The sequence below is a fragment of the Equus przewalskii genome, chromosome 5, assembly GCF_037783145.1.
Source record: "Equus przewalskii isolate Varuska chromosome 5, EquPr2, whole genome shotgun sequence".
In the NCBI taxonomy this organism is placed as follows: domain Eukaryota; kingdom Metazoa; phylum Chordata; class Mammalia; order Perissodactyla; family Equidae; genus Equus; species Equus przewalskii.
This window is the reverse complement of record NC_091835.1, coordinates 11,229,811-11,254,049: the sequence shown is the minus strand read 5'-3', so window position 1 is coordinate 11,254,049 and position 24,239 is coordinate 11,229,811. Positions and strand designations below refer to the sequence as shown.

General features: G+C 39.9%; 1 protein-coding gene across 3 annotated transcripts in view; it reads left to right on the top strand.

Annotated features, from left to right (window-relative positions):
* Window positions 1-18,635, top strand: part of PAX3 (paired box 3) — a 92,515-nt gene extending 73,880 nt beyond the window's left edge. For 2 of the 3 annotated variants that reach the window (XM_008514383.2, XM_008514381.2), the window contains exons 8-9: window positions 16,348-16,594; window positions 17,089-18,635. In XM_008514383.2, coding sequence (XP_008512605.1) covers window positions 16,348-16,594; window positions 17,089-17,123 — 282 coding nt within the window. In that variant the 3' untranslated portion in view covers window positions 17,124-18,635. The remainder of the gene's footprint in view (window positions 1-16,347; window positions 16,595-17,088) is intronic. The other variant, XM_008514384.2, reaches the window with a different exon arrangement.
* The last annotated feature ends 5,604 nt before the right edge of the window (window positions 18,636-24,239 follow it).

Below are 24,239 nucleotides of genomic sequence, written 5' to 3'. Positions count from 1 at the left end.
ACACTCACCGCTGCCTAAGCACCAAGAGGGCATTCTAATAGGCAGAAAATGAGATTTTAATGGCACAAAGGGTGGCCAAAATAACGACTCATATATCTTTGCCGTCTTCGTTTTCTTCAACTTGTGGTGTGCGTCTTGGGAGTGGAGTTCCTGGGCTCTGGACAACGGTGATAACTCTGAGCAGCTGAAAAGTTCAAAGCCGTTGGAGTTGAAAAGAATGAATAGCAAAGGCAATGAAATAAACATTTCTGCCTAAAGGCAAAAGTTCATAAATCCTTTTTTGTAACAGTAAATGTAATTAAGTTTCATAGATTCCTATAGCACATCCTGGGATAAAAAATAAGACGTGGCTTTAAACCTCAGCCGAGAAATAACAACATGAAAACAACGAACGTGCTTCCTACAGGACTTTAAGACATTTAATTTCCAACTGCTGGCCTTTGTGAATGTGATTTTGCATGACACTCATGGACTTATATTAATAGATGCATCTTTAAAATGCCCAGATTTATAACATATAAACTTCTTCCACAGTTTAGAAGTAACTTCAGAAGTAGTTATCTCTGCAATTTTTGACATAAGGAATTGGGGGCCATAGAAAAGCTTTTTATGAACATGATTTGGTTGAAAGTTTTAATAAAAGTAAATGCCAATGCTAACTACTTCTGTAAGGGGAGACCCAGGATTTCTTGGCATTTCTTTAGTGTTGAATCATCATAAAAATAATGACACAAATCTGTATTTTGTAAATGAAACTGCTAGTTTCTTGTATTATAAATATATTATCTTGTATGTTATAATGTGTGCAATATTGTAGTCTATAACTATTGCATAAATGGAATTACTAGCACTTGATCTTGAAACTGCTAATCCTTGATTTTTCAGGAAGCCTGGCTATGATTCCAGAGTCGGCGGTAGGGAGGGAATCATGCCAATATCAAGCAATGGAAAATTCCACAGGCAACTTTTCCTGTATTTCTTTACTATGCTCTTACATATTATGTTAATTCATTACTTATTACATTGCAAATATCCAGTTTATTTTGCATTTCGGCCATACGTTTCCGCTGCAAACCACCACTAAGAACCCACATTGTCTAAGTTTTTATAGCATCCCCGATGAGTTGGAAAAGGGACAAATGACATGAAGTTCCTCCTTACCTCCTCAGGCAAAGTTGGAGAATGAAAGATAGTGAGTGAATCAGTACCTTGCTGAATATGTTTATAAAATGATGGAGTAGGAGCGTTGGGAAGTAGAAAGATTCCTGTAGCTTTTGGGATTTATCACTTCTCAGGAATGTCTCTATTTAAGCAAAGAGGGGGGCTACCCTTCTTTTGATTGTCTGGCTTTATTAAGATTATTTTGAAGAAAAATTTGAAGCAAAGAGCCCACATCTAACAGCCTGGGTTACCTATTAAAGAAGATAGTAAAGAAATGGTGGTAGTCCTTTCAGCTTATTACTTATTACCTAGAAGTGCTCATGACCATATTGGATCAGGTCATATTAAAAATGCAACGAATCCTGCAATTACCATTTTTCCTTTTCTCCTCCTACTCTTCCCCTCCCTCTGCCTCTATCTGAGCATCTGATATGCAGACAGATCAACTGAGGCTCAGAGAGCTTGTGGCCTGCTGAAGGCCACAGGGCTGATAGTGAGAGGACTGGGGCTAGACCAAGGATTCCTGGCTCCTAGTCTAGGATCTCATCCATGATAGCCCAACTTGGGTGAAGAGGAAACAGGTTTCATGAAAAATAGAGGCAGGGGGCGTTAGTCATATTTTTAAATCATTTTGTAGGGGCTAGTTTTCTAAACTTTTGGGTTCAGGTTAATTTACACTCTTTTAGCTAATACGTTCTTTATGCGCTTTTTTGCTTTACACACTTTTTCTATCAATCTTTTAACTTCTCCCAGTACTAAAAGTACTTACTGCATGGTTATTGTAGACAACGGGAAAAAATTTAAAAAGTGTGTTTAGAGTAGAAAAAAATTTCCCCTTGGTAACCACTCTTAATATTTTTGCATATTGCCTTTCAGCTCTTTTTGGGTCTTATGCTTTTTAAAAAATATAATGGAGTAGTGTATATAACTTTGCATCTCACCTTTTCTCTGCCTTTGTATTTCATCACAAGATATTTCCCATCTATTAATTTAAACGGAATTGGATCTAAATTGTTTTGAGTTGTTATGGCCAATTCATTGTTGATTTCTTCCTTGCGGGCTATTTGACTTGTTAAAAATGTTTGTGCATGTTATTTGACTTTTTTGCCTCATGTCACTGAAATTGATGGGTTGTTTGCCATTCAGACTTGGAAATGATGAGTTAGAATGTGTGTGAACTCTTGTAGCATGGGATTCCTAGTTTCTTGTCAAGGAATTAATAGAGACCACAATGAAAGGCAAATTGTTTCTTTGTATGTGTGTAGATTTTAGTTGGTTTTCCTTTGGGCTCTCTAACATATCTGTTCCTTCAAGCAAAGACTCTTTTAAAGCTTGGAATCAGAGCCGTTAGCCAAATGGTGTTTCTTAGATGCCCTCGGTCCTTTTCTCCGGGGAGCTCTCAGCTTCATGAGGGACAAGTGTGAAGCGGTGGCTCAGGAAGGTCACACCTGTCCAGCTGGTCAGATTGGAGTAGCAAGAGTGACATGTATTTGTGACATTCTAAGTCTCAGAATAGTGACAAAAACTTTTAGAGGGTTTGGTCAGATCCCTCCTCAAGTGGCTGAAAGGGTCTGTGCACTGCTTAATCGTTGGCAAGTTTGTCTTGTTCTGAGGGACTCAGTAACTACATCTGGGGAATATTCCCATTTTACTTACGGAAAAACTGAGGCCAATGAAACACAGTCATCTGAATGACAGAGTGAGTTACTGGTAGAGTTAGGAGTGAAACCTATCTCTCTTCTCGTTGTTACTAACTCTTCTATAAACACAAATTACACATTTCACTGGCTAAATAAGCATAATGTCCTAGGAAGTTTTCCAGGGTCTCTATCACCGACGTTCGGATTTTCCTGCAGGCATGGTCGAAAGGATTCACAGATGGAGAGCTTGGCTTCACGTTCCCTCAAAGGCTGGATCTGTTAGGGAACTTGAGATTCTCAGTGATGGGTGAGAGAGGGAGTAGGCTAATGACCTCAAAATTTTCTACTGTCTCTGAATTGCTGGGATCGTTTGAACTACATAACCCTTTTAGGAGACAGGACTTACATAATGAATGGCAAAACATGGTCTGAGAAGAAAACCATTCAACCTGCTCTAACGAGGGCTTTCCCCGGCAGTGGCAGCCTTCTTTAGAGAGGTTGTGTTCTCTTCACATGGGGACAGTACAGAAAGAATACAGGAAATAGAGACCACATATTTCCCCTCTGAACCCACATGGTATATTACCAGCACCTTCCTGCATGTGCAGGAGAGAAAAAGGAATGCTGACCTGGAGTATGGAGTACCGAGGAAATACTACCATATGCTCAAGACGTGAGACTAATTAACATTTGGCCGAAGTTCTTCTAATTAACTTTCTTTTGAAGGAAATACTATACTTACTACTCTCCCACCTCCAAAACATACATAGCCAACCCCAAAACACAACACCAATTAAATTAACAAACTTTTATCATTTCATGCCCCACTTCCACCCCACTTCTACAAACTCCCCAGTTTTTGGTGACAGCTTCTAATGATTTCTTGAGTGAAATACAGTATCAGTGGGTTACATGGTTTCTAGGAAGCTTTTTTATTGTTCTGCAGTATACAAAAATGGGCCAACTTGGCTGCACTTAGTGTTCATCAACCATTGCAAATGATTCTTCAAATGTTTTGGGTTTGGTAAAACCTAAAACACATTTTGCCAAGTACTTTTCCTCCTTAATTTTTCAAACTGTGTATTTTAGGGAAAATTTGATCCATATGGTTTTGATTCATTTACTCTTATATCATTGACATTTTTTTTTCCTGTGGAGCCATTTGATATCCAAGAAGCTTTCTGAACCTTTGCTATGTTCATTTTAAGCATTTTCCTCCTTAAAAAGAGGAAGTCCTCTTTGCAACCTCAGAGGCCATAAATTTTGAGTACTCTCTGAATTCAGCAATGCTTAAAAATACATTTGGTATAAATCTGGGTTATTATGAACACATTTTATGTTTAGAGCAGATGGGGAGATTTTCGTTTCTGGTTTATGAGTGAAACCAATGACAAAATAAGAAAATAGGCTTAAATTACACACAAAAAAGTTTTGTTGTAGAGAATGTTTAACTGTTATTAATAAATCCCCGTGGTAAGAGCTAATGCTCAAAGGCCTTATTTCGAATTTTGTCCAGGTCTTGGGTAAGATGTAATTGAATAAGCAGTACACCTGGCTATTTCATGGATAATCTACTGAGGAAAGAAAAAATTCTCATAAAGATTTGCGTACCAGGCTTAAAGATGCTTGAATGTTTGCTCACCACTCAGCACCTCAGGAACAAAGAGCAGGTCTGCAGATCTCATCAAGTTTACTGACCATTCATGTGTTAAGTCTGGTTGAATCATCACAGCTTTGTTTGTGGGAATGAAGTACCGTCTCTGAAATAGACTCAAGAAAGAGCAGATAGATCTTTATGTTAACGAGATTGTGGTTAAGGGCGTAAGATGCCAGGATCAACTTTTGTTCTTAATTCACATTTTACAAAAGAAAACCTTTAACTCAACCACCCATCCAGTTGCTTTTAAAGAGTAATATTAAAATTGAGATTATTAGTGTGTAATGTATGTAAATTGCATATTTGGTGTCAGCCACGCTTATTAGGCAGCTTCTCCATTTCATGCATATATGTATTAGACTGTTGTGGTTCCATTTCAAATTAGATTTCAGTTGCTCAGCACAGTTTCTTTTGACAAACATTTGTTAATCCTGAAACTTATTAGGGAGAAGCATTTAAGTGTTAATATGTGTACACAAAACTCAAGGCTGCTTTTGATTTTGCTTGTCATTTTTTGGACTGCAGCGTTCATAATTATCTCAAATTCCTTAGCTGTAAGGCAGGATGATGGTTCTTTGTCCATCGAAGGTGTAAGGGCTTACTGTGAATCAGCTTGTGTGCATGGGGTATAGTCATTAAGAATGGTTGTGATGGGTACTTTTCTGTTTCCTATAGAGAGAAAATCTTTTTCACCGTAGCATGATAATTCCTTAACCTCCTCTTGTACTGTTGAAACATATAAAACCAGGAAGGTTTACCCTGGTGGCAGGGCCAGCTCCTGTTTCAGAGGAGCTATTTTTCTGGACATTTTTGGGCTCACATCCAGAAGCTACTTGATGCTAGGCTATTCGTTTTGTCCATTTCACACCCCGGTTGCAGATCCTGCGCCCTCAGCCTGTCTTTATCATCGTGAAGATCCAGACAAGCAGGTGCCACCAACCAAATTCCCAACAGAGGCACTTCCTTCCCTTTACGCTTTCCAGAAATTCATCTGTGGAAGCAAAAGAGTGATTTTGATTAAAGAGATTGGTTGGGTGTCAAACAAAGCTTAGACAGAGAGACATTCCGTACAAAAGTGGCAGCCTCTCCAAGTTTGAGCCTCTTTCTGTTTCATTTCTAAAGCAGTTCATGAGCTCAAAACCAGGGCTGCAGGAGCCTCACATGTTTATGAAAGCTCGAGGATGTTTATGATCATAAATGAGCCCATTTCAGCTACACCAGAATAACCATCGGCCATTTGCATGTTTCCATTCTGCCATATTACGTTTTCGAGATATTCTGCTCCGTGGTGAAAACTTTGCTGCTAATCCATTTGTTGAAGCAATGCAGGCTGTAATTGACCTGGTGCCTTTGGTTTTTCTCCGAAGGCTGTGGTTGCTACCCTTAAAGAATATGAGGAGAGCCCTGGTTTATGTCAACTCTAGCCACAGCCTCTTGAGTTAGTTACAGATTGGAGAATTGTGAGAGAAACAACTACTTGGCCAAAATCTCCTTTTTTAAAGAAAGGGAAGGAGCAGCAGCCAGTGACTAAATCTTACATCATGTTACTGAAATGAGCCACAAGAAAACCTTTCCTGCTGAATTAAATATTTTTGTATTTGTTGAATTGATTTAACTAGAAACTCCATCAGCTACTTTCTCTTGTACATTAGACAAATCAGATGCAACAACCTCATGGTTTTTAGGTCCATTTGAATTCCTTTAGCCATTGAGGAGAAAAAAATTGAGTGTGATTGCTTAGTCTATAACTAAGTTCCTAGAATAAAAAGTTTTCCTTTGTAGTTGGTAATACACTGTAAAGCCATGCTGGATTCTGGTGTGAGGCTAATGGTCTGAATCAACCCTTTATATGCGGTTGGAATGCAATGTAAAGCTTTTAATTTATTACTGCATTTGCAAAATGGGAATATCTACAGAAATCTGAATACTTGCATATTTATTCAATTAGGGGCTGAATGTGTGCTTTGTACTGTAGGCACAGGAGACTGGATTCAGTCATTAGTTGTGTACTATTTTTTGTTTTTTTTCTAAAGAATCTGTCTCTGCAAAACAGTCTGGGTTTCATCAGAGGTGTATATTTTTCAATGTATAGCATAATATTTAAAAATTACTCTTGACATTTAGCCGGAGCTCAGTAAACTGGTTTCTGAGGTTGGTGATTGCATTGTCCCTCATGATCAATGGGAAAGATGGGGAATTGGGAGGCCCTTTGACTCAGTGCGTTTTGTGGAGTCACAGGGTAGGATTTCTCCCTGAAGGGCAGATTTCTTAGCTGTAAGATGACTATGCAGCCAGTCCTCAGCTCTGAACTAATGAAGGAGGCAGCCCTTATTTAAAGAAATAACTCTCTTTCTCACAAAATACTGATGTCTCGTTTTGGGCAGCTTGCATTAAAAAATGTAAGTAAACTATTGCATCTGTTCTGAGATTTAAAAACCCTCTGATCTTCTATTGTATGACTCCATGGGAAAATTTCTAGTTCAATATCAGCCCTTCTGTGACTATTCCAGGCAGAATTTCTTGTTTTGGCCTCCGTTGCTGCCACACTGGTGTGCTCATCATACCTTGTTAAAACCCATACCACACTGTATTATATGATAATGTATCCATTTCTCCCTTTGACCATGCGCTTTTAGAAAAATGGTACTAGGTCATCATCATCTTTGAATACCCAGAAACCAAACAGTTGCCTGATACTAAAGCCTTGTTCCCCAAACTGGGCTCCTTGGAACAGTGGTTTGGGCAAAAAGGATTCTGAATCAGCAACTTGGTAAATGTTACAAATTATCTCTCTTTATCTTTCAGAGTCCCAGTGCATCTTAGCCTACTAAAGGCTCTGGCAAGTCTTGCAGCATGGAAACATGTTTGTGTAACTCGGTGTTCTCCAGTTTAACTTGGAGCCCTTTTGTTGAGCATCAAACTACCAAGTTTTGAGAAACATTTCCTAGAAAGTGCTGAATGAAAGAAAACTCAGCTGGAGACCCAAATGATGAATATTTCCCTTGAGTTTTTTCACAAGGGACTGTTTCTTTCTATTTAACGTTTGGTGTTATCTTCTACTTCAACACATTCCCATGCCTCTGTATAAGAACTTAGCAGGAAAAAGAGAAATTTTAAAGAAGAAGCTATAAACTGCTTAAGAATGTTTCCATGAGGCAGATAAGGGAGTAAAGGAAAGAAAGAGAATTCCTGTTTAGTGAATCGATTGCAGTGGGTGTAACTCATTGACCTACAAAAGGAACCCCAAGGTCAAAAGCATGAGCTTCCAATATTTCTCAGCCGCTCACTAGCTGGGTGTGTTCGACAAGTTGCCTAAAATATCTCAGCTTCTGTTTCACCTTCTTGTTAACCTTGGAAGATATCGAAAAAGAATTGTCCTGTAGAGTTATGCTGAGATACGCAGTACTTAGGAAACTTAAATGCTTTTTGATAAAGTAGTAATATTATCGCGACAGGGCCTTCATTATTGACTTAAAAATATCACGTGAACCTCTGACCAAAAAAAAGCCCCAAAACTTTTGTTTGTTTTTGACAAAGAAGGCAAATGTGGAAACTGAGTAATATAAAGGAAAGTCAGTTTCTTGGTGGCCCGGAGTATTTTCAGGTACTCCACTTAGATATTTTAAATATTGGTGTCCATTCAGAATGCAGTAATTGTAATATGTCTGGGATATGATAGTCCTTAGAAATACATCGTACAAAATTAGGTTTGTTTCGGTAATTCAGATCACAATAACATGAGAATCCATTACAATGAACAAGAGCCAATGATCCTTCATTCCATGGGGCTAAGAGTGGGGAGCAGACAGGAGTTTCCTATTGTTTTCTGTTTCTTATTCTTGTTTTGATTTATTGAAATATAATATCAACAGGAACATATTTTCAAAAATATACAGTCCAGCTTCTATGGTACTAGATAAATTAGAAGCATGGTACTTATCTCAAAGGCAGGAGAATCTGATGTGTGTTGTGCTTCTTTCTCATCAGCAAGGGATAAAGGGATCTGAAACAATAGGTAAAATAGAAAGGCTTTAGAAATTAAGGGACAGTCTAAGTAATTTGGAAGTAACTGATTGAGGAACATTCTTTGTTTTTTCTTTTCCCCAAAGATTGGCACCTGAGCTAACATCTGTTGCCAATCTTCTGGCTTTTCTTTTTTTCTTCTTTCCCCCAACGCCCCCCCACCCCACCCCCCATAGTCGTATATTCTAGTTGTGAGTACCTCTGGTTGTGCTACGTGGGATGCTGCCTTAGCATGGCCTGATGAGTGGTGCTATGTCCACACCCAGAATCGGAACCAGCAAAACCCTGGGCCGCCAAAGTGGGGCACGCAGACTTAACCACTCAGCCATGGGGCCGGCCCCCAGGAACATTCTTTTAATCACTAAATTACAAAGACTTTATTTTGTCGAGATCTGTAGGAGCAGATTAAATTTTTGTAGATCAAAAAACTATGTAAGTGGCTTCTCTGTAGGCCCTGTATGTTGCCAGCCTACACAAAGTTGCCTGTGCAATAGGGGACATAGCCACTGCCCAATTTATGATCAAGGACACAAGTCAATTTTCAGGTGGAAAAGCCATACATCTTCATCGGTCCAGTGCCCCTGGAATCAGGTAAGAGAGGAAATTAAGGTAGATGTGACTTTAGCTTAGCGCTGTAGTAGCTTCTGGTTCTTGGAGGACTGTGTTCTCAAACTCCAATATCTGTAGAGTTGCTACAAGTCTCCATGCATCTTAAATGCATGCTTGTTCTGCCTTACCGCAACGTCTGTGAAACAGACCAGAAAACCTTGCCTAAAGGGGATGTTCATTGTTGAGATCTACTCATTAAGTCAGTATCACTTGGTTGTTTCAGCTGGCTCTCTTCTCTATTTTAAGGACATAGCTTCCTTCACATGAAGAGGGCAGGGAAGTTTCTCTTCTGTGATCTTCAGGCATTTAATAGATGGAGTCTTAAGACATTGACTTTGCGCAGCCACGGAAGTATTTGCCTATATCACGCCTGGTCTAGAAGAAAGAAGAAATTTCTTTGTTGAGTTGGCAGCTGTTTTCCTTCCTTAGTGGGCTGGAATGTACTGGGTGGTAGGGAAGATTCTAGAGGAACCGGAATACGGTGTAGCCCAACATCCTTCTTCTCAGGAGGGGTGGAGTTGAGATCCCTCTTCCTGAAAGGCAATGTGGATTGGTACTTTATTATGGGTTTTTTCTTCTTTCTTTCTTTTATTGTGAATTTCACACAGAGCTGGGCATTTAAGATTTGGCAAGGTTTGCGTTTATGAATGGTTATTAGGGTAAATCAGCTCCTTGAATGCAGGTTTATATTATGGGCAATTAGAGGTAAAGTTCTAAACGCCGTCTCACTGAAGTCTTGTGGGATGCCCGAGCATAGAGCTTTTCCCTTTCTATATTTGGAATCTTAGGTCCCCAAGGGTCAATTAACATTTAGCAAACGTGTCCTGAAGTAGTCATGAAATTAAACCAAGATATATGTTTGATTTTCCACAGTCGTGTATTTAGACAGGTTTTTGAAATGGTGATAGGTTTGAATGCTTATCCTTCAGAGAGCTACTGTGGTTGTGAGAAATTTCCTGAAATGAGAAGAGTTAACAGCAGGTAATGTCATTCCTGCTAGAAAGAGTTTGAGACTCTCTGTGTTAAGTGATGAATGAGGGTATCTGACCCACATCTGTTTTACATTAGAATGGAACATTGCCCTGACATCGTTAGGAGCATTTGTCAAGATTCCCTGGACAGAGCTTCTGTAAATTACATGCTGCAAATGTGTCAGGGTCAGATAAGAGGATATCATTAACTCTCCCAAGTTTACTCAGGGCTCTGTGAGTCCCTCTCAATATGCTAACGGCCAACAATTTTCCCTGAGCCGTTCTGTTATATTTTTCATTCATAGAAGAAAAAAAATACGTATGGTATACCCCCCAATATGGCACATGTTCTTTTCTCATAAATCATATTAATTGTAGACATGGTCACAAAGCATATTAAATGCAGGCATGCGTAAATGAATTCAAACATATGAGAATTTTATTACAGCCCATGGTGGGTCTAACATAGTCAAATACCAACTGTATTAACTGGCATACTTTTTCATATAGGTGGAATAAGCTTTTTCTTAATGGGCTTTATTTTATTGATAGTAGATGGACGTGATGTGATTGTTTATCATTAGCTAGAAGTAAACTATATATATGTATATATATGTATATATGCATGTGTGTGTATATATGTATGTATTTCTTGCAAGCCATTTCTATGCTAATTCTTCGCCTAGATTAATATTTTAGTCATCAGTCCCTAAAGAGTGTTGCTATCTATTTAGTAGCTTAGCTCTATTGAGAAACAGATACTCTAAAGAACTGATAAAATAAAAGTTATTCTGTAATTGATCACAGGCCTGGAGATTAAAGCACATCCACCACTTGGAGTTTTACTAAGACAGTACTGACTGTGCTCTTTACAAATAAAACTTGGACATTATGCAACATATGAGCCACACTTGCCTGGCACTCAGTCTTTTGTCATGCGTTAAACATAGCTGCTTGCAAAATGTGAGCTCAGGATGAAAGTAGAAAATAAAGATGTTTTTAGGTGGACGTTTTACACGCCCTGGTTTTCTGTGTGGTTAGGCAACAGTCAGCCATGCGTGCTCTCCCATAGCTCTCGGTGTGGGTGAGAAGGTCACCATACTAACCTTGAGAGAAACTTCTGCCTTCAGGCCACTTCCCTCTTACAGCTTTCAAACAGACCAGGCCAAAAATCTAATTATTTAGATGCTAATCAACTGCAGGATCATTCCTAAGGCATTTGAATCTGAAGACAACATTTTCAGGAAAGTTTTCTCTGTTCAAATTTTAGGCTTTTCAGGCTCAAAGAGACAGTCATTGAAATTAAACCATTAAGTGACTCCGGTAGCACCCGTATAGGCAAAAAACATTCGGATAAACATTTGAATATTTTGTTTGGTTCTAGAAATAAGTGATATCCAAATTAAATATATATGTATAGTCAGTAGACTTTTGGAGAGGAGGGTAGAACCTAAAAAAAAAAAACCCTAAAACCTTGTATATCAGCACAATGGTTTTCTAAAAAGCAACTTAAACGTATATTATTAAATGTTAAATCAGAAGAAGATCTGATTATTTAAGTATAAAAAAGAAAATAAAGACATCAACCAGGATTCCTGCTAAGGAATAAAGAAGCGCCTAGATGTACACCATAATTTGCTAAACCATTTTAGATTTCTGATAAGCTCTTGAGCACCTTTGACTGATGGCAAAACCATAATGCTTACACCAAGACAGACATTTTTCCAGATACATTGTTTTAAATGTAAATCTTAATTTGGCCCGTAGTTTTTATCATTTATATTTGATCTTACGGCAGGAAAATTAATTAAGAGAAATATGGCATGAAGCAATCGTAAAGAGTTAGTTTTTCCTGAACCATATAATCTTCCAATCAAGATATAAACAACCTACTTGGAATCCTGAAACTTGAGAATGACCTTAAAGACATCTTCAGAAAATGTCTCTAATAATGCAAACGACTGAGGAACTGGTGGGAGAGGTGTCAGCTCACGTATTTGTTTTTAAAGGTTATCCGTAAAACAATTTAGAAGTAGTGTCTGGGAAATGTTTTGGAGGTAACAATTTAGAAATATACTTATTAGATTTTTTTCAGATGCCTTACCTAAGAGTTGTACTCAACTGAAAGTAAAAGCTAAGTCCTGCCCCCATGTCCCTTCCCAATGGGACAAAACAGAGGTTCTTATTAAGGGACAACTCTTTTCTTGGTCATTGTATCTCCTGGACTTATCTGGCAATTAATAAGAATGTGGTCAGCGTTCCATCAACAGGACTGAGTAGCACGGAGTTTCTTTCTTTTCCTTTGAAATTGTTTGTGAAAACCAGGCAGTTGTACCTCCCCTACCCCAAATTAAAGAAAAAAGTCAGGGAAAAATGCCAACCCTGTAGTAGAAACAGCTTACTAATAGCTTAGGAGGGAAAAAAACACACTTTGCCACAAATGAGGATTTTATTTTCGGCTTTGAATTATAAATTGCTATAGGAAAAGCATGTATAAAAGAAATCCTGGGACTATTCTTAAAAAGAAAATACGACTGGAAGACATCCTCTAACCATATTGGAGAGCGTTCCAAGAAGTTCGTTCAACAACAACTTTGTGCAGCAAAAAGAAATTTCCATCGCTTTCCTTGGACCACGTGAAATACAAAATAGCTTTTAGAAAAACATACATAAAAGTGTAATGGGACCCTTCCACAGAGAGTTGAGATTTTAAATTATGTTAGGGGAAAGTAATGTATTTTGTATTGATAGATTCACTATTATTTTCCCAACACAGATTGCCTTTTTAATTCTTCAATTAGAAGTTATTAAAAAGGCATATATTTCCGGCCTTCTCAATGTGAAATATTGAAATAAATCACATTAGTTATAATTATCTATAAATTTCAATTTCAGATCAATGTAGGAAAATATTAGTACCTCTTTCCTCATCCTTAAACAATTTTTGAGAAAGAAATCATGATTACAATATGTGGCTATCACAGCAGAAATCAGAATTTGTGGGAGAATGTCTGTTTCTTGGGCTCTATCAGGAAAGTCTAAGGGACCAAAGATAAGCCGGTCTTGGGTCCTCTGCATCTCCTCACATTAGCCGCTGCAAGTATTGGGCTGCTGAGCTAAGGGACATTGCTAAAGCAGGAGCTGTCACTAGTTTCCCATGTGTGACAGAGACAATACTGATAGGAAGACCAGTAAGCATCCATCGTATTCCCTTCACCCAGCAGCCATACTCCTGACTGAGTCACGCTCCAGGATGTCTTAAAGACACTGAGCCCTGGAATTTTTGAGAAACTATCTTTCTTTTGCCTTAGAATACAGCCCTGACAGATATCTTCTCCATTCTGCAGTAGATTTATTTTAAGGTCTTAGATTTAAATCCTATCCAAAAGTATTTTCTAATTCAGCAGTTGTACAAAGTTGCTACATGAACATCATAAGCTGAGTTTTGCTTATAGGAAGTACTCATTTCTTCTCTTTTAGGATCTTCATTTTTTCCCCCCCATGGACAAAGTTATTGCTGCCTTTAAAGTCATGCAAACAAGAAATGTATGGCAGAGGATTAAAAAAAGTTTATCACAAAGATGTACCTATAGCTCATGTACGCTTGGGAGAGTGTGCATGTTTTGGATAAAATCTTGCTCTTCCTTTTCAGCTATAACCATATATAGAGTATTTCATTTCTCCCTTAAAGTGATATACCATTAAATGAGTTTCAAGTACGTATCTTCATGCAGGACACTCTTGATTTAAAATAAATTTCCTTTTTTCTGGTACCACTGGATAGTTTTCTTCTCTGGATTGATACAATTGCAAAATTGCTTTTTCTAAGTGGCTGTTTTTTACTTAGCACAGCTTAGTTACACAGTAAAATATTGGTGCCCTGTGTCATTGTCCCCTTTTCTTTAAAAAAATCACAGTTTTCACATTTTAATTTTCCCTATCCATTCTTGCCCATCAGACAGTACACAAAGAGGTACCCCTGATTTAGGAGTAACAACCTCTGTTTTAAAGACTCTTTTCTTCTAATAGACATGGGTAATTTTGACTTGAAATAAAATATTTCATAAATTAGTATATCAATGGAAGCTTATGAATTTTCCAAGCATACACTGTAAAATGATTTATATAAGCTCAAAGAAAGGCAAAGAAGAAAAAAAAAAACCCATATAGGGGGAAGAACATTCAGGAAATAGCTTCAATGCATTCTGGGTTATGTTCACATTTTTAAAGTGAGAAAATGAAGTAATCAACTTACTGTAAACAGCTGTGGGGTAGGACCCTAAGAGAGTGCCAGGTTCTAGTGATTTCCATCCTCCTGGAGCTGTGAATCCCGTGGATTCTTACTTTATTTTGTGACTTTTCCTTTTCCCCAAATCCCCAATAAAACAAAACCATGCTCTGTCACTTATGATTAGTTTTTAGAATATAAGTAATTTTTAGAGATTTTTGAAAAGGTATTTTATCACATAACTCCAGTCTAGATCCTTTGGGATGTCTTTAAAAATTTGGTTATTACTTGGCTGCTTTCTCCACACTGGCCCACCCCCCCACGTGCGCACATACACAGTAACTCATATGAAAGGGAGACAAGGACGGAAGACTGGGGCCTCTGGGGAAAGGCCAGGGGAAGCAGTGGCGCGTTAGAATGGAGGAAGAAAGGGTAATCCATAGAAGGTGGTGAACAGATTCTCTCTCCTTCTCTCTCTCTTTTTCTTTTTTTCTGTCTCTTGGGGCTAAGTGAAGATGGATCAGTTTAAAGTTTTATTTCAAGAAGATTTTGTTTTGCTTTGAGGATTATGCAAATCCTTTCTAAAGGGGATTGTGGCCTTACTGTGTTTGGAATCGAATTTAGGATGCTTTCCGGGATGCAGGACTAGTCCCTCCTACCTGCCTTGCTGGAACCCCTAGATCTAGGATTCTACTGGCTGAGTCACCTTGGGTGATAGCACAAGGCCTAGAGTCAGGGCGTGGGTTTCATTGCTGCCCTCTCCAGTTGTGTCGTTGGTACACTTTACTCTCCCTATGCTTCAAGTGTCCTAAAAGACAGGAGTATTATGGCAAGATTGTGGGATTGTGGGCCCCTGCACTTTGTAAGTGTTTTGTAAGTGGATGGTAGTTTGTAAGCAGGTCAGACTCTTCACCCAGCAGTCCATTTCTTCCGCAATTGCTTTGTGAGTCCTGCCACTGAATTGTAGGAAGTTGAGAAAAATCTTTTCTCTCCTGTGGCCGTTTTCCAGCTGCAAAATTAATTATCTACTTACTTCCATGACAAGGCATTTCAAGGGTCAGTGAGCTTGAGTTTGTGAAACTCTTCACCTTGCTCATCTGAAAGTTGTTCTGTTATCACAGTTTTGTTTTTTTTAAAGCTGTCTTGCTCTCTAGGATTATTTATGAAATGGAATGGAATTTGTATAATATGTTTGCATTTCAGGCTTTTCTTTCCTTTTAACACTTCTTATACATGAAATGTTAGTTTAGAGAAGAAAAGAAAGGATAGGTAATGGAGGCAGTTACCCGGAGAATCACTTACCATTCATTCATTCACTATTATGTGCCAGGCACTCTGTTACGTGCTGGGGATATAGAGATGAGTGGGTTATTCCCCCCAAAGCTCTAATAATTCAAAGTAGTGACCGAAGTAATGATTCCAGAGTGAGACAAAGGCACGTCGGGGAGGAAGTAATTATTTCTAATTACTGGAAGATGGCCAAGATAGAGAGAGAAACTTTCTTGAGAGGCAACTCTATGAAAAAGGACATAGAGATCTCAAAATACACAAAAAGAATTGGATATAAATTTATTAACTTTAAAAAAATGTAAGCAAATGCTTGTTTGAAATGATGTGTGAAATTTCCAGATGTAGTATATGGTTAAACATTATTCTATACGAACAGGTATAATTTCTCCCTCCCTCCATCCCTCTATCCCTGTGTCCCTCCATCCTTCCTTTTTTCCCCTTCTTTGAAATTCCTGTCCGATTTTATCACTAGAGGCATGGTGAGTGTAATCTCTCTCGCTCACCCCCTTTCCTTCTTTCTCTTTTCCTTTCCTCCCCCCTTCTCCCTCCCCTCTTTCCTTCTTCTGAAATGGCAGTCAGATGTTATCATTGGGCATGATGTAATACTTGTGTCACTTTGAATTGGGGTCACTGTCTTCTGGACAGCTCTTTAACAGTCGATTTCCAAAGAGATAAAAATTAGACTTCCCCAGTTATTCTTCCAGCGATCGGCTATAACCTGGTCTGCCCTGCATTCTCATTTCTTCCCAATCTGCCTGTTTATTTTAGGTAATGGGACTCCTGACCAACCACGGCGGGGTACCCCATCAGCCCCAGACCGATTATGCTCTCTCCCCTCTCACGGGGGGCCTGGAACCTACCACCACGGTGTCGGCCAGCTGCAGTCAGAGACTAGACCATATGAAGAGCTTGGACAGTCTGCCAACATCTCAGTCCTATTGTCCACCCACCTATAGCACCACGGGCTACAGTATGGACCCTGTCACAGGCTACCAATATGGGCAGTATGGACAAAGTAAGCCTCAGACTGTCTAGAGGGTAATTACTCCTAGAAGGGTGAAAAACGTCCACTCTTCCTTAACAAACAGGATATGGCCACATGATTAAGCCTTACATCCCAGCATCAATTTTGTGGCAAAGCTTGCTGATTGTTCCAGCAAGGGCTCCCTTGTATAATTATTTTCTTAACTGATGTCAACAACATCTTGCGGTTATTAATTGCTGAGACGTGAAACCTGATTGCCACTAGGTAAAACATAAGGGTTGGCCAAAATGAAATAACCCCTGGCATTAGAAACACATGTTCTTAATGAGGTCAGCTCAAGGATCATATGAGGTATAATCCCAAAGACACAGAGTTGTGTCAAACTTGTCTCAGGAATAAAAATATTAGTCTCGATCCTTTGATACCGTGGTATTAAATATGACATTGTCAGCCTGTAGCTGATTTTGCCCCTTGCTGTGAATTGTCCCAGCGTGACCTAAAAAGCTGTGTGTGTTTTCTTACAGGTGCCTTTCATTATCTCAAACCAGATATCGCATAAGTGAACTGTCCACTTGGAGCAGAAACTGGCCCTGTTTCCGGTCTCCACAGCCTAGACATGAAGAACCTTCTCAGAAAAAAAAAAATCACCCTTTTGGGGGGCAGTCCTGACAGGAGACAAAGGAGAGTGACTGATTTTCTTTCTCCAGTAGTTGGTTTCAAATTCTTTTGAACGTGTGGAACATAAGCAGTGGAGAAAAGGAAGACCCGGAACAATAAAAGACAAATGCAACATTTTAAAGCAATGATTTAACATGGCTACATATCAAAATATCCCAGCTCTTTAGTGCTGATGATCAAGGAGCTAAAACATTCCATTTGTGTGTGTGTGTGTGTGTGTGTGTGTGTCCGTGTCCGTGTGCGCACGCGTGAGATTTATCTAGCCTGGTTTGTGCAAGCAGAATGTTCTAAAAGGTAGTCGGAGAATACTCTAAACTATAACATGTTTGATGTCCAATGCTGACACTTCTTCAACTTTCAAACTGCTCGCTTAATGAAGCAGGAATGGAGGAATCATTGACTTTTACACACTGGAAATTGACATCAAAATAAATGCCGCCATTTTTAGGAAGTTAGACTAGATGTAAAGGACCTCCCAAATAAATTATTTGTTATCCTCATTTGTAATCCAGTTGTCAATAAATGTCCTGGACGGACCGTCTTGCTAACAAGATATGGGATAGCAGGAAGAAAAACTGGTTTTCTTTCCTGGTGTGGGAGAAGTGTGTGACGTGTTCCCAATTCATTTTCATTTGGAAGCCAACCTGGACGGGGGGAGGGTGTGGTGGAGAAGAAGTGATGTGCATTCCCACAGCTGCTTATCAGTGTGCAATACTGTGTACCTCACGGATGCTTTGGCAATGGCCAGGGCCATATAAACAGAATCAGAACTATATTTTTGCAGGTGCTTTGTTTTTGCAGCCCGTGATTCATTGTGGTAGAATGCAGTGATGTTCGCCATTGGTTGGACAACCAACACCCGACTTGCTCCTTTTGATTAGAGACCATGTTTGAGAATAGTGCTTTTAAAATGATTACGTTTACATTCTTCTCTTTTCTGTGAAAGGCAGGGCAAGAACAGAAATGTCCACGTGGCTCTCATGTACTTTTAAATTATACAATGATATCCAATATTAAAAGATTCTAGGAACTGAGGTTTATATACGTTTGTGTGGTGACATTTTAGAATGTCAATAAATTTGCTTTTTGAGATCTTAAGAGGAACAAAGAGGTGGAAGGCAGTGTTATTTATTTCTTTCTATTCTCGGAACCATGAACGAGGTAGGCACAAATACATTCCTTTTAGAGTTAAGAATTATGATGTAGAGAGATAGTGAGATTAGACACATAGTACCGAGTTTAGTTCATACATTGGTCTTAGAGCGTGATGGATCAAGAGAAGTGTTATCTTTGTGTTGCAGCCTCAACCAACAACGTGTTGTAAAAATGTCTTTCATGTAAAAAGTGCAGTAAATATTTACTATTTATAATGAATAAACAGTTATGAAAACTTGCCCCACACTGCTTTTTTGGGGAAACTGGTGAATGTCATATAATAAAAACTTGGAAATGGGGACCCAACAAAATATATACTTCACCTCCAAGTGCCTGTTAGATTAGACTATAACTTGGACAAATAAGGTTGCACAACTCACAACTGTATTCTTTTGAAGAAGCCTGGTTGAACACACTTTTAAGGACTTTTAAGAACACACTTTTGAGTTTGTGATTTCATGGACGTGGAATCTAGAAAAGACTCTCAAGTCTGCCTTCCTCTCTCCTTGGTTCTCTCAGAGCTATGAAACCCCTCCACCATCACTTAAAAGCCTGTTTTCCTCCAGAACACCAGACTCTATCTTCATCTCCTACTATCACCTCCACTGAAATTTTTATTGAAAGCTCTCATATGATGTTTTAGAAGCTTTCTTCACTCTTCACGAAAAATATTATACCTGTTTCATTCTTTCTTTCTTCCTCCCTTCCTCTCTCCCTTCAACACATATTTAATGAGAGTCTGAACATGCCAGGCAGGCTGCTTGGGCCTGGTGTTAATAGCAGTGCTTACAAACTAGTGGGTAAAGCAGAGGCATAAATGCATAATTACAATAAAGCGTGAGGACTGTTTATATTGGGGAAATAATCATAATACCCTTTGAGGCTCTTACTTCTATTAACTTATTTATTCCTCTCAATATCATATATGAAACAAGTGATGTCATTAACATTCGTCTTTTACAGATGAGGAAACTGAGGCACAAGGAGTTTACGTGAGGTCACTCAGCAGCAGAGTTGGGTTTAAACCCGGGCAGACTGATTCCAGAGCCTCTGTGCTTAAACTCAAACTCTTCTGCTTCCCCAAGTCCAGATTGGTGTGGGAGAACCTTATAGTCAAAAAGATCTAAAGGAGTTCTGTCCAATTCGGTAGCAACTAGCTGTGCATGGCTGTTTAAATTAAAGGAAATAAAATTAACAAGTCAGTTCCTCAGTTGTACCAGCCACATTTCAAGTGTGCAATAGCCACATGTGGCTCAAAGCTACTGTATTGGGCAGTGTAGGCATAGAACATTCCTGTCATCATAGAAAGTTCTATTGGTCAGCGCTGTTCAAAAGCGTGTGAGTTCATCTTTTAAAAACGCCTAGGACTCGAAGTGCAGGAGGTAAATATTTCCAAATTCTCTAAATGCTTAGGTCTTCTTAGCTCACACTCTTGTTCTTCCAGGCAAATATGTTGCCCTTTTTCTGACAATTATCTATTCCAAAAACATTATAAGAAGAATGTTCCTGAACAATGCTTTTGTATCTTGTTTAATCCTCACAAAATCCTGTGAGGTAGGCATTATTAGCCGCAATTTAGAGATGAAAGGACTGAGGTCCCCCATTGCTCATCAGTTTGGCCAGGGTCACACATAGCCAGAAATAGCAGAAGCGGGCTTTGACCTCTGTTCAGCCTGGTGGCAGAAGCTATTTTTATTATTTTACCTCTCCAAATCCTGCTTGCTGTACTCACTTCACTATGTCAACCTAGCCTCATGCCAAACTCAAGTTGAAAACAAGCGTTAAAAAAAAAAGTAATTCATTCCCAATACATGAGAGAAATGCTACCAGTATGCGGGATCACACAACAGAAAACGATCTTACATATCACTTTCCCTTCCCTCCTCATCTCAGAACTTGCCATGTGTAGCTCATATCTCTTTTTCATACACTTCTTTATGCCCTTCTCTTATTTTGGCATGTCTCTGGATTTGTTGCTCTGCTCATATTTCTCATGTTGAAAGTCTCTGTAGATCAGTTTTTCCCTAACATTTTTTGGGGAGGTATTTAATCCATCTCTAGGGGAATGGGGATCTGATTTCTGCCAGTTCTAACTCGAGTCAGGGCCCCTACTCTCATCGTTTGGGACAAGCAGCCCTGAAGACTTTGAACCCTTGGCATTCAACTGCACTTGAAACTGATCTTGTGTGGAGAGGTTCCCCCTTGTCCATATAGTTATACAATTTAATTCAAAAAATTAAAAATAAGTGAAAATCAGAACTTAAAATGATTAAATAATGGATTCATTAATGTCAGTTGCTGAGCCATTCCTTGGGAGCAATTTTCCTAGAAATAGGTATCATTTTTCACATCTGTGATGGAAATAAACATGAATGTTTTATGCCTTTAATTAGCTCAATTTGGAAATGTATTTTCACATGCATTTGGGTATTTGGGGGACCTCCTAGATTAGAAAGGATCTCCGTTAGTGCTGACATGTAGAACCCGTGTAACAGACAAGGACACTGGTTCATGGTCATGAGTTTAGAAGGAGTCTAAATGGGGGAGGGCGTGGATTAGTTGATGCTTCTTATGTGGACATGCCATGGAAGAATCAATCCTCAAATGACATAAATACCACATGGAACCAGAACCAAGATCTCTCCAGGAAGGAAACCTACGTTGAGGATGAAAACTTGGATCTCAACTGTTCTGAGTAAATGATGTTTGGTGTTTAATCATTAATGGGTAAGAAGAGCTGCTGTCAAACATCGAGGAGCAGAACAAGTGACAAGTGGCAGTATTTATGTGAAGAGATCCACAAGGCCAGACTCAGCCTTAGACAAGCACTCGTGGATCTGGAATTAGTGTTAGACAGTATATTAGAGAAAAGGAAGAAACTGAGCTTGGCTCAGGCTTCTTGCCAAATGTCAGTGATATAAGCTAGTTCTTTCTTCTTCATAAACCCACTCTTTGGTATTGGTGACCATTGTACCCCAAGTGCCCTGTGCCCTGATGACCCAGAATGACCCATAAGTGCCTGTTGAAGAAATGAATGAATGAAGAGTGACTGTCTTATACTGTCCCCACATGATCTCCTGAAGAGATCTCCACCTCAGGGTGTGGGAATTGGGGCGAACAAGTTTGACATTGCAATAATTCCTGGGGTATAGAGGACCAGCCATTTGGTTCATATAAGACCAAAGGCACACAGATTTTCCTAAGATTGGACTGGTGCAAAACCTTAAGGAAGGAGTGGAAGGCAGAGGGCCTATCAAGTCACTGGAAAGCCATATTTCTGGTGATTCTGACGGATACAGATGCTACTAAGTGGTGATTTTTTGATTCGCCACTGGGATGATTAGAACAGAAAAGGGAAATAGCCAGCTGGTTTATTGCATAGAGTACCGGTTTTCAGCCCTGGCTGTATAGTTGTCTGAGGAGTTATATATAAAAAACAGACTAGTGTCTGGGCCCACCCGGACCACTGGACTCAGAATCCACAGAGATGGATGCAGGGAGCATTGACAAAGCAAGAATTCAAGGTGAAGACTTTGGCCACATTGAAGCCTTGGCCAGAAAACTGACTGATGAGTTTTATGGGGCTCGAAGCAGTGGTCAGGGTCATTCACCACAGTACAGCTGAGGGAGGGAAGTCACGTTGGAATACGGAGAGGCTTTAGCCTTGTCTTCCCCTACACCCCACCACCAGCTCTCAAGCCAGAGGGAGAGATGTGGGGAGGCAGCAGTGACGCTGCATGAGGACGAGTTGTGGGATTACTGTTTGGTTGGCATTGTGCAATGTATGATCCCATCATATCCCCAGCTGGAGGTCTGCAAAGCCCCACCACACGAAAATCAGTGGTGCCTGGGCTTTTCCCCAAGAGGTGTGTTGATGTCTTGTTCCCCAGGCTCTTATGATCCTGTAGCTTTGAGGAGAGTTTTAATCATGGAACTGAAGACATAAGTGCCTTTTAATCCCACTCATCTGACTCTCCAGATTCCTCCAAACTGAGCATTCATACAGCTTCTGAACCTTGAAAATAAGCGCCACGCATGCTAGCTCTTTTCACCACTTGTAGAGTGAGGGAGATAGGCAATGATTTTTATTTCCTAATTAATTAATTTGTTGGATACATACCGAGCTGCTACTGCATGCCGGACAGTGGGGCTATAATGGTGAAAAAGACACAGTTTCTGCTGTCAAAAGAGCCCTGGGCAGAGGAATGAGCTGGATCAGTAAACAGAGAGTGGGAACACAAAGTAAGATGTATGGAAAAGCTAGTATGGGAACCCAAGGAAGGGGGCATAACTGCACCTGGCATTGAAACACTTTTCAGAGGAAGTGACCCTGGAGCTGAATCTCTAAGGATAAATAGAAAATTACTGGGCAGATGCAGCAAAGGGCATGCCAGTTCTATTTTTATATGATAGTTGCTGTGGAGTTGCCAGACAAAAAAAGCCGGGGAGGTCAGACAGGGGCTGGGCCTCATGGATTCTCCAGTAAGACGGGTCCATAGTCAGAGCCTTCTGGTAATCCCCAGTTGATAGGGTCAGAAGATGTGAGATTAGGTAAAACCGGGCAATTCTTTTTTTCTTAAAAATGGATTGAAAGGGGCCGGCCCCGTGGCCGAGTGGTTAAGTTCACGCGCTCTGCTGTGGTGGCCCAGGGTTTCACCGGTTTGGATCCTGGGCACAGACATGGCACTGCTCATTAGGCCACGTTGAGGCGGCGTCCCACATGCCACAACTAGAAGGACCCACAACTAGAATGTACAGCTATGTACTTGGGGGATTTGGGGAGAAAAAGCAGAAAAAAAATGGATTGAGAGAATTTCAATCTTAGGGGCTTGATAAGAAACTTGTGAGAGAAGGAACATACACCTGCCATGATTATCCCCTTCTTAAACTGACCCCCAAGAGCTTGGTAGGGGTGCAATGCCACCTCTTGGTGGCCTGGGTGCATTTTCATTGGTGGAGAGCTCTTTGTAGGAGGTCTGGAAGTTGCAATGCTCTTCATTACCTCCACCCATTGTTCCGGGCTAACTGGGATCACCCATTCTTACTAATTATCCAGATGTGTGTAATTGAGTGCTCTGCTGAGGATGGCTCCCAAGATCACTTTGCTCAATCTTCATGGGCATCAATGGAAAGAACTGCCTTTTTTCTTTTTTTTTTTTTCATGCTGAGGGAGACTAGCCTTGAGCTAACATCTGTTGCCAATCTTCCGCTTTACTTTGCTTGAGGAAGATTAGCCCTGCACTAACATCTGTGCCAGTCTTCCGCCACTTTATATGTGGATTGCTGCCACAGCGTGGCTGATGAGTGGTGTAGGTCCATGCCCAGGAGCTGAACCCAGAGAACCTGGGCTGCTGAAGTGGAATGTGCGGAACTTAACCACTACACCGCAGGACCGGTCCCTTTCTTTTTCTTTTTTAACCTCCAAGTTTAAATTCTTCTTTGGGTCAAACTGTACCCCTCCCCCATTCCCAAACACACTCCGATGGGTCTCTTGTTTACGTAAACAGAAAGCAAATATCCAGTTCTGGGATGTAGATCTACATACAGATGAAGAGAGACTAAGTAGCTTTTCAGAAGGATGTCAAAGGCTATCTTTGTAGGTGGAGTTTTAGTTGTAAAAAACCAATTATTGCTTTCCGGGGTTGGAAGGTGGAGGCCTCCTCAAGGGAAATAAACTGTTCCCAGAAGCACAGTGACAGGCTGAGAGCCCTTGCGGAAGCATTTGGGTCTGGGGGTGCTGTAGTTTCAGGCAGTGATGGTTTGTATCAGGCAGGGTGAAATGCTTGACTTGAATTTGAAAAAAAAATGCCACACTTGAATTTGGAAATTTAAAGAGAGGTTT